Here is a 15,965-nt window from a genome sequence, read left to right as displayed (position 1 = left end):
CAATTTTGATAGTGCTAGTTCCAATTCATCTACAGCAGAAGACGCATCCAACAACTCATCTCTAGCACAGAATACATTAACATGTTTGTTCATGGAGGAAAGCCTGTTGGATATTTAAAATAATTCAACCATTTATCAGATACACTGTACACGTTCATTTGATCTAGAGCTAGAAAGGTTAAGTTCACGACAATCTGCGCCAAAATAGAGCTTACTCTGATTTATTTCATTTTCAGAAATGTCTTCATCTTACAAGGAGAAGCCTCCCGACAAATAATTTTATTCAAATCTTTTATAAATGCCAACGTTGTTATTTATCCGTGAAAAAATAAGGAAGAAAATTTAACGAAAAGATCGATCCGTTTATTTGATTACTAAGAAATTTTTATGATGTACACTATCTTACTATCCTCAATATAAGCGAAGAAACGATTTTTTTGTAACCTCTTTAACGGCGTTTTAATTTACCAAATTGTAAAAGAAAGATATGGTAATTGGAAAATGATCCGAAAATATGTCTAAACTAAATGTGAAATTAAGCACAGAAATCCAATTTGGAAGGCATGCGAACACCAGATCTATAACTAAGTTTCCTTGATTTGAAACTTATAAGTAAACTTTTCAGGATGATCAATATTAAGGCTTCCGTTCAAAACATAAAAATCATTATCATTAGTGAAAGACATTAACTTTATACTTCTGATAATTATCCTGGTGTTCTGAGAAGTTCTCTCGTTAATAACTTTATAATTCCTGTCGTGATATTCTTTATATATTAAGTTACTGATTTACCCAATTAAACTATATTGTTAAAAGTTTTATTTAATGACTCCAGTTTATTTATAAACTGAAAATAATTGAGCATCTAGTGACGAAGAAAGTGGAAAATATGATAAGACCAGTACAAGCTCGTGGGAAACAGAATATGTCTTACTGGATATCAGAACCAGAAGCGCAATTAGGGAAACAGGCATGTGTCCCAGGTGTCAGTAAGAGGATTCTATAAGAAAGGATGTATAAGAAGGAAAGGTGGCAGGACTGACTCATCACATGTTGCTAACGTCTCATACCTCCGGAACAAGAGAGGGGACACGGATATTTTAGTTTGTTTTGGGTAACAGAGAGCCTAATCGAAAATACAATAGTAATTAGACAACATTAATTTAATGTATTAATCAAATATGGCTTCTCGCCATCAAAAAAAACATAAATTATACATTGATGAAATCTGAATCTTACAGTTATCACCCAAAGTAAAGTATTACAATAAATTAACTTAAACTATATATCGAAAAGGTTATAACAAATACGTCTTTTCGCCGTCTAGTACAAAATAATTAGAAACAAATGTTAAAAGTTTATTTATCGTCTGTATTCTGACAGGCAAGGACTGTATTTGTTCAAAATATTGATTTGATTTATGTTCTTCTGTTTTTTCGGTTAAAATTGTTTTCAAACTACGTGTAATCAAACTGTCTTCAATTGTACATACTGTAAATATTGCAATTATTGTCTGTATCTGATGGCCAGGAGCCATATCTGTATGTTTCATTTGATTCTTAATAAAACAGGCTGGGCACCCATGAAACTTTCCCTTTTCATCCCCTTTCCTATCTCGCTTTACTCTTTCTCCTTCGCCTCTTCCCTTAACTACCTTTCCTCTACTCTTCTTCACACTCGGGCAATACCAATGAGTAGTCCCGAGTTTTCATCCCCTTTATGAAAAATGAAAAAATGAAAACAGAGAGCCTAATTGCTCCCCTATTAGAACTATAGGCTAATTTAATACCTAACAATACAAGTAAAAAAGGGTACGATTATTCTAACGAATTATTAATCGACAAGATTAAATTACCGCTTAGATCGTCAAATTTAGATAATATCTCTCTGGGGCTTCAAAGACTCAGTAATCTTTCTAATCTTTTAAATTTAAATCACTTAAGCTCGTTCTTCACATCGCAACTAAATCAATAACTTAAATATGTTTTTCCTACACAGAATCTCCTCTAATCTACATTGAATATTGACTACATATGTAAGTAGAAACCCTTCTTAGCATTACTATTAATATCTGAAAACTATATAAATTCAATTCTGATTTATTTTGTCTGATTCTAAAGCGGTAACTTAAATCTGCGATTCTATTAACAGAATATTTAGCGCTCAAAAGATCTTTTTCGAAGAATTTTAAAATCATATTCCCAATCGCTTTAGAAGTCGATTTCAAATTAATTATACTTTTTATTTCTACTAGATAACAATTTAATTCCCCTTAGAGAATCAAGATGAAGCAATAATTCTCAAGTAAGAAATAATGTTCTAAGTTTCGAACGGAAAATTTACAAAAGCCACATTTCTTGAAAATTAGTAATTATTAATTTTATCGCACTCAGCAGTAACCGAATGGATAAAACCACTGAACACTGTTAGTTGGTCGCACTGTTGTGGAGGTTGCATGGAGTTTTCTATTTTTCTCGTATCTAACAACTAAATAAGGACAAATTTCCCATCGACAGTCTCCCGGGAGGCATTCCTCCTTGGCAGATTATCTTCCATTGACTTATTTCATCAATCCTATTAATTTTATCAACTTCAAAATCTAGTTAACTTTTATAATTTTCCGGAATCTGCTTTACCGATTCAGCTTCTCTTTTCTGATCAGTTATAACAAATCGCATAAAAATTAATCGTTCTTATAGCTTTTAAAAAATATCAACAATTAAATTACACAGAGATTTCAATGAATAATTAACTGCGCCGAATCTATTACAGTATATTTTTTTTTTAAAGAAAAAAGATTATATAAATTACAAGTTTTAGACTTACTTTTTCCAGACTCTAATACCAGAGAACAATATCTGAGAGCAATTAGGAGATTCACTCTGGAACAATTCCAAATCCACTTGATCAAAATAGTTTTCTTGCAAAACTATTGATTGCGTACAGTACACTCATCATTCGTCGATGGTCTGCCTCATACACCCTTATACATATTCTCAACTTAAATATCTTGAAAAGACAAAGGGGATCTCAAAACAGGACCAGAATTAAATTTAACACCAGAAGAAACAAATAAAATTTGGGTTATCTCCATTAAATATATCTTACTAACATAAAGTTTCATTCTAGAAAGTGCAAAGTTCTTCTGAAAAGTGCAAAAAATACATCTCAAATTTCTGATAAAATTTAAACCGACTTAGAAAAGAAATATTTAACGAATTCACGTTATATTTTTGCTAATAGTATATTTTTATTATTAAATTATTACTAAAGAAATCATTATTTTATGTTGAAAATATTGAAATATATTTTTTAAAATACCATTTAATTGCCAATTTTTTTACAAAATACTTTTGTTCATACAAAAAAAAAAAAACAACAAAATACCGTGTTTTTGATCCACTCTGAAACAATTCCTTTTTCTTATTTCTCTTTTTCATATATTTTTTATTTACTTTTTATTTTTAAAAATTTTTATTTTTATTTTTTATTACATACATAACATTGTAAAATTTTGTATTTAACATTAAATAAACGAAGTTGAGAGATTTGATGTTTAAAATTACTTTGAGAAATTTATATACTGAAATTATAGCGATTTATTAATTAAATAATTTAATTTTAAATATACTAAAATAAAAATATATTACGAGCTTCATCATTTGGAAGTGCGTAAATCACATTTTGTAATGTTTCGGAATTTTAAAAATAGTTTTATTGTATAAATGAGTTTGTATATTAAAATTTTATGAAAGTAATAAATGCCAATTTCAATGATAAAAACTTTCATTTAGAGGATTGGGATAAAGCAACGAACACAATGGATGCCTCAGGGAGAACTTCGTATGGGATATTAACCACTATTCAGATGTTACATAGTTAAAAAAAATCCAGAAGAATCCACGTAGCAGCCCGTTGGTAGAGAGCTGTTGTTGTTTGGATACGGCAACGCGACACGCGGACAATTTGTGAGGGGAGATGCCTTCCGAGAGGACTTTCTATGGGATACTGGCTTCTATTTAGGTGTGAAGAAAACCCGAAAAATTCTACGTGGTTAGTCTGTTGATAAGGCAGGAAACCGCTACAAACTACTAGTATTGTAGTAGTTTTATCCACTCTGCCACTGGTACCCAGTGAATAATCGTAATGAATGCAAAATATGTAAATAATTGCAAAACGCTTATGCTACTTTTGCATAAGTTTTACAGAAGAATAGCATAAAACTTAATATTTTACCCAATTTTTTTATTCGTGTATTTTTACCAGATTTAAAATCTTCAAATCTTTTTAAAAAGAAAATTATAAAGATAGTTTTATCAATTTTATAATATAAGTTTTAAAAAGTGTATTCCAGAATTTTATATTAAATATTTTACAAGATTTAATGCAATTTTAAGTAGTATTTTCACGAATAAAACAGTCTTGTCATTTATTTTGAATTACAAATTGTTCTTTATATATTGCTATTTAATAAAATTCTGAAATTTATCTCTAATATTTGTAAAAAAAAATTCTAGAAAAAACATTTTAGCAATTCTATACGTCTGAAAGAGAGAACTACTTACAGAAAAGATCGATACCTTTAATATACAGTATAGACTAGTTCAATGTTTCTGCATTGTGTAAAAAATGTTTCTAGAAGATATCATCATCTCAAATTTTATTTTAAAAAAGTAAAGGATTATATTTTATGATTCTTATATTACATTAATTTAATAAAACAAGAAAAGCATTTTATTAAAAATTTAAACCAATATAATAAAATCCTTCTTTAGCTCTCAACAGATGGCGACATTTGTCTTAATTACATACGTTGGAGAAGATTCTAACGATGTTTTGAGAAGACGTAAATTGTATTCATTGTATTTATATGAAATACTTTTTTGTGTATTTAGAATAATATAAATATATATAAAAAGTAAATTATGCATTTTTATGCATATTTTTCTGTTTATTCGCGAATATAATCCATTTTTAAACCACATTTATTCCAAATTGTATTTTTAAAAAAGTTCTTAGTTTTTATATATTGTTGTAAAAATTCGCAGTAAATTTTATTATTGAAAATTACTACAAATTTTTAATTATATTATACGAGAAAAATTCTAAGGAATTGTAAACTTTTTAGTATATTTATAATGATGAAACGGAATAATTTGAATATTTTTCTACTTTATTTCGAAAAGAAATTTTATCATGAATGAAAATTATATTGCCTCAATACATTTTTATTTCTCCTTATTTATGAATATGTTTGAGAATTTTTTCAACGTCTTATAATGTAAGGTGAGACACTTTTACATATAAAACTAAATTTAAAAAAAACGATTATATTTTATTTACTAAGAAAATTTTCTAAAATCGAATAAAAAATAATTATATAAAAATTTCTCACTTAATTATGGGGATATAAAATTAGGTAATTAGAGATTAGAATAATGAGCTAAAATTTTTTAATAATTAAAAATTACAAGCAAATTAATTTTTAATTATGTTTGTAATTCATTACAGACGATAATTTGTGATTTTTATAAATGATACGATTAATTCAATTTAAGAAGAAGAGGAAGAAGAAGAAAAGAGTCAAGAAAATTATACTAATGTGGAAAAATTGATAAAAATTATAATTAACATTTATATTCCGAGTTAGGAATTTCGTTAAAATGTCAAACAAAATTAAATTCTCAAATTTTCTTAAAATAAACATTTATTATTTAATAAAATGTAATTATAAAATTAAAAAAAAACCACTGAGAAAATAATTATGGATGATATTTAAATTAACAATAAATAAATTTTATAGATTTCTTGTATAAGTCTTAATATGTTTTAAAATAGAATTTATGTTAAATCAATAAGGAGAAAATGAAATAAGAAAAAAATTTTATTAATTATTTGATACGAAGATTATAATATATTAGAAGTTAAATATAAATAATTTTTTTGTTATTATTCTGTACTTAATATAGATTAAATCGAGTTATTCATTAATCTTCACAAATAAAAAATGTATACTTTTCTTCCATATATATAATGCTTACATTCAAATTCAAGGTCAACCAATCACGAACGATCACGTGGAAATCCAGAAAGGCTATTGGACTATCGACTATATAAAGCTAAGTACGCTGGGCGTTATCAAACAGTGTTTGGCTGGCATCAGAAATGCTTTCATCTGCTCAGGTTAACGGGAAATGGGATGAATATCTTAACATACGAATCCATATACGCGTTACTTTTCTTTTGTGTTGTGGGAAATTGTGTGGTGACTAAATGGACGCAATCCAGACATAATCTAAATATATCATGGCCTATTAAGAGAGTTGCGGAGATAGAAGGTGACATAGTGTTAGGGGGATTGATGATGGTGCACGAGAGAGAAGATTTATTAACGTGTGGCCCCATTATGCCCCAAGGAGGAATTCAGGCGTTGGAGTGCATGCTTTACACCATCGATTGGGTGAATAGTCAGAAAGATTTCCTACCTAATATCACTCTGGGAGCTTACGTGCTTGACGACTGTGATAAAGATACTTATGGACTAGAACAGGCTGTCGATTTTATTAAAGGTAAGTTCACATGATTCATTTTTAAAGTACAGTTATGAAATCAAGCGTATCACGATAATTTATTGTGCTCGACTGTAACGAAGATAATTATAGTTACTAATTTTATCAAAATAATTTATAGAATCAAGAATGTTTATTTAAAAATAAATATTATAAAACGTATATTTTTAAGAAACAAACAAGAAAAATAAATAAGATTTGAAAAATATTAAAAATTAAATTTAAAACTATTTTTTTAGTAAATAAAGCTATAGCTTATATATACAGTATATATATTTCAAGATTTTATTTTATATATAAAGAAAAATAAACGAGATATCGAATATTCAAAGATGATGAAAAATTATCTCTATGTTGCAATTTATCAAATAAATTTACATGTATATATTATAAATTTATAAATATACTTTAATTATTTAAATAAATAATTAAGGTTATAAAATATAATTGTAAATTAAATTAAACAATTAAAGGTGTTTTTATAAAGTTTACTTAATTTTATTATTTACTTTTTCGTAAATAAAATATATCTTTTCTTTGTTTTTAATAAACTTAGATTAATTAAATTACTGAAGACAACTCGATATTGATTTTAATTAAATTGGAATACTTGTTTTAAATTTTTTATTTTTATATGCATGAAATTATTTTAAGGCATTATACAGCGGCGGATTAAAACTTTCTGGTCCCCTAGACACAGATGATTGGGGCCTCCGCTACATAATTTTACGACATCGTAAACTAATAACATTTAATTGTAGTTATAGAATAATTTATAAATTATGATATACAGTTGTAGTGGCAAAATTTTTTATTTTTTTAAATTTTGGGGCCCCCTAGGAATGTGCCTCACCTACTGTACTTGAGTCTTATATTTTTTAACTCCATACTTCAGTAGAGATTATTTTCAACATTTACTATTTTCACTATACTGTACTTCATAGATATTTTTCACGCTAGATATATTCAACGTTATAATGGATGTTATACTTTTTGTAAGATCTTAAATCTTGATTTAAAAATTTTTTTTATAGTCATGAATAACAAAATTTCAGAAAATATCATAAATATAATATAATACGACTTTTATAATTCGTTTTCTTAAATTTATATTTAATTTATTCCGAAATAAAATTATAATTTTAATTAAATGGAATTTAAACAATTCATTTACGTTTTTGTATTAGACTTAGATTTGTTAGGGCCCTCAATTATAACATATATCAAGTCCTTTTCCCTCCATAAAATGATAATATATGTAAAAATATGAAGCCCTAAATTATAAATTTATAACGCGAGGCCCTAAGCTGCAACTTATTTAGCTAATTTAAATAATGTCCCAGAAAATTTTATTCTTTCAAAAATATGTTAAACTTTAAATAAATTTAACTGTTTTAATAATGAAATTTAAACATACCAAAATTGAATTAATAATAATAATAATTTTACTGATTTAAATAAAATTTTCAGTTCTAAAAATGCCTTTACAATTTTTATCGAAATTATATTTTAAAGAAAATTTTCGGGTAAGCTGAGCTTGAATTTAATGGAGTCAGAAAGGAAATTCCTTTAAAGAAGCAGAAAATTTTTTTTTCAGTTATTGAAAAAAAACAAATGTGGGTCGACATTGGATCGTTTCTTATTGGAATAAAACTGTAAAAACATCAAATTAATTCGTTTTATTGTCGTTATTTTTAACAGAAAATCGGAAAAAGAAGAATTAAAGGATCAATTTTAATTAAAAGTTGCAGACACATACGCACACACACACACACATATACACACAAAAAAAGACGCAAGCAAAATGTCAATTTTAAATAGATTTACTTAAATTCTATTGTAAATAGTTAAATATTAAAGTCGATCGTATGTAAATGTCATCGCATCGAATTCGAAATAATCGGAGGAAAGTACAATTACAAAAGCTGTGCACAGTTGTAGAGATTTTACAGTTCGTTATGTGTTAAATAGTTTTTGTCTTAAGAGAATGTGTCGAACCAAAAAGCCAAGTTAAAGAAAGATTCATTTATTTTATGCATCTTTCCGAACAAAAAAAAGGTGCAAAATAGTGCAAAAAAAATTCAAGTATGAAAATCAAGTTATGGGTAATATCGTTAATTATTTAATGAATTATTAACCGAGATCTGACGAATAAATATAATTATTTTATAATATAATGTTATATAATTTTAAGAGCGTTATTTAAATGATAACATGGTGTTAAAAATCTGTAGTTTTATATAAAATAAAAATAATTATTTATAATTAATTAATAAAGATAAAAGAACCGGAATAGGGTATATAATATTTTGCTCTTAATTAAATATTTATTACAAGTGATGAATTTATTGTTTAAACAGCAACAGATGTTTAAACAATAATTGTTATAAGTTAAAGAGTCAAGTTAAAATTTATCATAAAATCAATCATTTTTTTCCAGCAGGCATGTATATACTAGGCAGTATAGCATGACAGAAGTAGGAATAACAAACGCATTTCGTACACGTAAATAAATTCAATATTTATGCTAATGCTTCCTCACTCGTTTAAGAAATAAGTATATATTGATAATAAACTTTAACATTAGTAGAGAAATATAAAAATATTGTATATTTTTTATTTAATACACAGCGTATATGTGTAGAGATATGGATATATGTATATCTTCTGTCGATATCCACATAATTGGTATGATTAGAATACAGACTTAGAGATCAATCAGACTAATTATGGAAATATGATTTATATTACACAATGATAGTAGTTTAAGTAATAATAAAATTAGTAAATTCTCATACGGAACAGGAAATTTTATAAGAGATACATTAATCAGTTTGTTTCCAATTCAAAGCGAGTAAATACATCATTTGCTATTTACATTTTGATTTTGTTATTGTTATAAAGATCATAAATTATAGTTTTGTAATAGTTCCTGTGACAATTTCTTATGTAAGTTATAAAGAATTAAAATTCTAATTACTTTTTCTATACGATACTTCATTAGAAATATAAAAATATTTTGTTATTTACTTATATTTTTATTATATTTTTTTAACATGTTTACTAATAAACTAATTATCATTTAGCATTAATCTCAATTGCTGGGTAGAAATGTGATTGGAATATAAATAGAAGTGTTAACTTGAAGAAAGTTAAAGTTTTCTGTTAGTTTTTTCTGAATTTTGGCTTTTTATAACAGAATTTTGATAACAGTAAACATTTATTTTCGTACAGCAAACAAATCTGATAAGAGAATTTTATTAATATTTTGAATGATTAGTTTTTATTTTCTTGAATTTTTAAACCGTTGCAAATTAATTGATTTTATTAATTAACAACGTTTATCTCGAACATATGCCAAACTTCGTAATGTTATAGTTCACATAATTGTTAATTTTGAGAGATTACATGTAACCTCTCTTGTTCTCTTCAGCTACTTGAATTTTATTTTCAGCTGGAGTGTATAATAAATTACTTCTGTCTGCTTATTAAAACTATACGTTAATTATTAAAGAAAACTTAATTAGTTTAACCACTTCCTTTATATAATACTTTTTACAGGTATAAATTCGTTTAGAATTACTTAAGAATAAATTATAGCGTAAGTGAATAATTAATATTATTTATTATGGTGTGGTTAATTTAAGTCATATAAAAATAAATGACCATTTACCTTAACAATATCAAAATTTTATCAAATTTTATTAAACGAATAAGATAAAAGTCTTGAAGATTTTGATGAGGGTGGACTGGCAATTTTATTGAATAATGCTGATGAGATTGAGATAACAGTGGTAGTATGAGCATTATAATTCTGTTATCAGTTATCACTGAGGTAATTACAGCTTCTACATGTTATTGAGACATCAACGACATTTTCAATGACAAAATTAAACTCAGATGAATAGAATTAAGCAATTTTGTTTCTAAAAATGAATTTCAGAAGTTTTCTGAACAATGCAGCGCAGTTTATAATCCGTATTCGTTTCATAGAAGATGATTTACATATCGATTACTACTCGAAAAAAATACTTTAGTATGAAATACTTATATAAATTTATACCGGGAATTTTTATAAGAACATGAAAAACATTGTAAGATTTTATAGCTAAGATGTATTGCAATTTTTCTGCTTTATAAAGTAGAAATCACTTCATTTGATGGAGTATTATTTTAAGCCTGAAATGTTTTCTGTTTTCGGATTACAGAAATTTCGTCTCCATGGCATCAAAATATATATTTTTTCTCTTAAAAAAGAAAACTTCCTTTATATTGAATAAACTATAAAATATGAAAAAATATTAGAAATAAAAATTGATCTAAATGTTGAAATAAAGAAAATTTATGTAATATTTAAGTATTATCTACAGAAAAGATCGAAAAGGTAATAACTAAAAAAATAAAAAAAATAAATAAAAAACTGATAATTAGATGACTTTTTCTTCTTATTTCAGATATGAACTTTTGTGTTTGTTCTTATCTAATGCTCTTTCAATGTAATAATATTTGATTAAAAGAAATAAATTATGAATTTTTAATTACATTGTTTTATAATTCGAAAACGTTCTAACCTTTCATAATTTTTCTCATTGAGTAATTTGATTTTTCTTTCTTTCGTTTTCGATGAAAAGACATGTTGAAAGAACTGTACATTAAGTTATAAGTCACGTAATTTCTACTTTTTCAGAGTTAAAAGTAGTTATCCTAACTGTATCAGAAGAAAAATTGTTATCTTAAGCTAATTTTTAAATTGTTTTAAAACATTTTTTTCTTATGCTTTTTAAATAAAAATTTAAGTTTTCGCAATTTATCGTAAGCAGAGTGAATAAACAAACACTACTGTAATTTTAATTAATTTTCATTTAAATATAATTTTAAAACTAAAATGTACTGTATATTATTCAATACTAGTAATTAAATTTCAGATCTAATATTAGGATGTTATTGTCTATTATCTATAGATTATGTTAAAGAAGTGAGTTGAAAAGTTAGAATTTGATTTCTTCCCCGATTCTACATATAAATCATGTGGTATATCAGAGATCAACGACAATTGTTGTTAGAGATTCGACATGCTTCTTGTCTTATCTCACGTGATGTATTGGGATAACGTGATCCGTATACCCTTCCACACAAAATGATAGACATATTTCTTTAGCAATAACAGACTAACTGATTTCACTTTCTTTTTAGTAAATATTATGGAAAGTAAACCATTATATTGTAATTAAATTAGTAGATAGAAAAGGGGACTTTTAAGATCTATCGTAAATATCAAATTAAAGTTAATTTCTTCAGTCGAATTCTAATATATCGTAACTCCAAGATGGACGGCTACAGTCTTTTAAATTTGAAATAAATGATATTGTTTTTGTTAAATCTGAAAAATTTATTTTTATTCTTAACATATGTTGGGATTATTGAAGTTTATTAAGCACGCATTTGTAAGTAAAAAAAGAATACATGCATGTCAACAAAAAGCATTAATAGAAAATTATCGCATTGCCCATCTAATCCAAACAGCACGGTGTAATGACCACAGTGTCATCACACCTGTGAGAAACATATTTATGAACACGTCGCGGTTTGAGCGTGATTCTGTGACACATCCAAAAGGACAAATGACTTATGTAAGACTATTTTCAGATTCAGTTTTAAAATTGTGTAAACACCATTTATTTACACTAAATAACTATGGTCATCTATCAGGGAGTTACAAAACAAACAAAACATTTATTTTACTCTTATCAGGAAGGTTTCTCGGAACAGGTCGCAATATACACCTTCCACTACACTTGTACCACTCTCACTGACTAGTGTACTGTATCTCGAACTTCTGGTATGTATTTTCGGAATCAGTGATTGGTAATCTTACTCAAATGACCATCCATCCCGGGATTACGCTATACATTAGTCTAATTTTTATCATATGATTTTATCTAAATTTATTCGATTATGTTAATATGATAAAAATGATTTTAATTAAAGAATTTGTAGATGATACACTATGAGTATCAGCAGTAAAACTTAAAATTTCATATATAACTTTTAATAATATATTAAAATAGGCAAATTTTCTCTTCTAATAATATTATATTTTCGATAATTGTTATATATAGAAAATCTATAATTATAATGATGCATTGAAAGAATAACACCAGAAACAATGACATAGTTTAGAATTTATCACAATACAGCGGGTGATCGGTTAACAGACATAATCCTTTCCAAGACTTTGTTCGTTATCCGAATTGTTCGTTAACTGATTATCGATTTACCATAGATTACAGTATTATGAGAATTTGATTAATTCGTTCCGGAGACTCCAAAAAATAAAAAAATAAATGCTTTTTTACTATATTTATTTATTTATATATAATAGTAAAAATACATATATATGCAGTCTTGCATTTTTATTAGTCATGTTTTTCAGTTTGTGGGGGTTAAAGAATCTGTCCAATGTCGAATGCTTTTCTCTTTTCTTCGGGATTTTTCGGAAGTAATTGATAGTATTGTAATTGTAGAGATCCCAAAGACTATTAACCTCAACCTGGTTTGGATGCCATTCTAAGACCGTTGTTCTGACATTCTCCCACTTCTTCAAAAGATTTTTAGTAGCAGATGTCGTCATTGGTTCTCTTTCTCCTTCCTCTTTTTCAAAAGAAAAAAACATCTCGCTGAGTTTCTTGGTATTCTTCATTTGAGAGTTGTTTCGAATTGTTACCTGAAGACAAAGGAAAATCAATCGGTATTCGTTATTTTCCGTCGCTTCTTTTTATGTTTGTTCAGTAAAGTGTTCGTTATCCAAACATGTGTTCGTTGTCCGATCATAAAAATCTTTCGCGAAAGTGTTCGTTATCCGAACTGTTTGTTAACCGATCACCCACTGTACATTCTATTAATTTTGATTAATAAGAGAAAATACAAACTCTATTATCCTCCTTTACTTTCATTTCAATTGTTTGACATCTATAACTTATATATATATATATATATATATAATGTTTGTTCGCTATACACTCCTAGGCTGTTCGACCAATTGCTTCGAAACCAGGCAGTTATGTAAAAACATACTTCTAATTTAGATAATGTCGTACATATCACCCAAAATATTGATTTCATTTCTATACATCAGTTAATTTCTGCCTACACACGATTTTCTGGCTTTACACGTAGCGCCATTTATTGGCAAAAATTTTTTAAANTACTTTTTAAAGACACAAATAAAAAAGCTCCTTTTAAAAATTTTATTTCATTCTTATTCACTTATGATGCTATTCATTATTAAAAAAAAATTGTTTTATAAAATTATTGAAATGATGGAAAATTTAAAAGAGCGATAACAAGTTCCAATTATTACGTTTACAAAAGTTTACTGTATATTTGTATAGCCTAAATCACGATACTTGTAATGTTCTCAGAGTAAACAAGATGGTGAAAAAACAGAGATTAAAGTAACAGTAGTAGTTTATTTTGTATTGTTAGTTTTAATGTAATATACTGTACTTATACAAGGTGAGTCAAATATCCTTGCAAAACAACTGAAGAATATTTTGTTAATAGACTATAATTATTTAATAAAACATGAGAGAGACTAGAATGGCACCTGTTGCGTGGAGACTAGAATGGCACCTGTTTTGTTAATCTTGAAAATGTTTTTCAAGCTCATTTAAAATTACTTTTTACTTGTCATGAATTTAAAGTTAATTTTTATAAAAGGATTAATACATTGAACATTTGTCTACACAATGCTGATTAAGAATACAAGTATCAGCAGTAAAACTTAAAATTTCATATATAACTTTTAATAATATATTAAAATAGGCAAATTTTCTCTTCTAATAATATTATATTTTCGATAATTGTTATATATAGAAAATCTATAATTATAATGATGCATTGAAAGAATAACACCAGAAACAATGACATAGTTTAGAATTTATCACAATACAGCGGGTGATCGGTTAACAGACATAATCCTTTCCAAGACTTTGTTCGTTATCCGAATTGTTCGTTAACTGATTATCGATTTACCATAGATTACAGTATTATGAGAATTTGATTAATTCGTTCCGGAGACTCCAAAAAATAAAAAAATAAATGCTTTTTTACTATATTTATTTATTTATATATAATAGTAAAAATACATATATATGCAGTCTTGCATTTTTATTAGTCATGTTTTTCAGTTTGTGGGGGTTAAAGAATCTGTCCAATGTCGAATGCTTTTCTCTTTTCTTCGGGATTTTTCGGAAGTAATTGATAGTATTGTAATTGTAGAGATCCCAAAGACTATTAACCTCAACCTGGTTTGGATGCCATTCTAAGACCGTTGTTCTGACATTCTCCCACTTCTTCAAAAGATTTTTAGTAGCAGATGTCGTCATTGGTTCTCTTTCTCCTTCCTCTTTTTCAAAAGAAAAAAACATCTCGCTGAGTTTCTTGGTATTCTTCATTTGAGAGTTGTTTCGAATTGTTACCTGAAGACAAAGGAAAATCAATCGGTATTCGTTATTTTCCGTCGCTTCTTTTTATGTTTGTTCAGTAAAGTGTTCGTTATCCAAACATGTGTTCGTTGTCCGATCATAAAAATCTTTCGCGAAAGTGTTCGTTATCCGAACTGTTTGTTAACCGATCACCCACTGTACATTCTATTAATTTTGATTAATAAGAGAAAATACAAACTCTATTATCCTCCTTTACTTTCATTTCAATTGTTTGACATCTATAACTTATATATATATATATATATATATAATGTTTGTTCGCTATACACTCCTAGGCTGTTCGACCAATTGCTTCGAAACCAGGCAGTTATGTAAAAACATACTTCTAATTTAGATAATGTCGTACATATCACCCAAAATATTGATTTCATTTCTATACATCAGTTAATTTCTGCCTACACACGATTTTCTGGCTTTACACGTAGCGCCATTTATTGGCAAAAATTTTTTTAAATAATAAACTAAATACAATTTCTACAAAAAATGATATAACTGAAAAACAAATATACATTCACTTAATTACTGCGACAATGATATAACATGACATACTTTTTAAATAGTTTTGTAGGCATTCTGATAATGTTCTTATAATGGGTTTTACCACATACAGTTTTGAAATTTTCAATTAATGACGCCGAGAAGAGAAAATACAAACTCTATTATCCTCCTTTACTTTCATTTCAATTGTTTGACATCTATAACTTATACAACAATTATGTAACAAGCTAGTTTATCTTTAAATTAATAATTATATTAAAAAATACAAATTATAAAACAAAATTCCTAATCATGACTATTTAATAAAATATTACGAAAGAAATGAAAAGAAAAAAAAACAAATAAAATTAAGAATAACTAAAAAAATTTTCTCATTATTTAGGAATTAAAG

General features: G+C 26.6%; 1 protein-coding gene across 1 annotated transcript; it reads left to right on the top strand.

The window, feature by feature from the left end:
* The first annotated feature begins 889 nt into the window (after positions 1 to 889).
* On the top strand, positions 890 to 8,151 carry LOC111637762. The gene is made up of 4 exons (XM_023383324.1): positions 890 to 989; positions 2,277 to 2,304; positions 6,055 to 6,569; positions 8,040 to 8,151. Exons 1-4 carry the CDS (start codon positions 890 to 892, stop codon positions 8,102 to 8,104), a joined length of 708 nt encoding a protein of 235 aa, XP_023239092.1. The 3' UTR covers positions 8,105 to 8,151.
* The last annotated feature ends 7,814 nt before the right edge of the window (positions 8,152 to 15,965 follow it).

This window comes from Centruroides sculpturatus, unplaced genomic scaffold (assembly GCF_000671375.1).
Source record: "Centruroides sculpturatus isolate CEXI.00-Female unplaced genomic scaffold, Cexi_2.0 scaffold1003, whole genome shotgun sequence".
In the NCBI taxonomy this organism is placed as follows: domain Eukaryota; kingdom Metazoa; phylum Arthropoda; class Arachnida; order Scorpiones; family Buthidae; genus Centruroides; species Centruroides sculpturatus.
The sequence above is the reverse complement of the archived record's forward strand: the minus strand, read 5'-3'. Positions and strand labels throughout refer to the sequence as shown.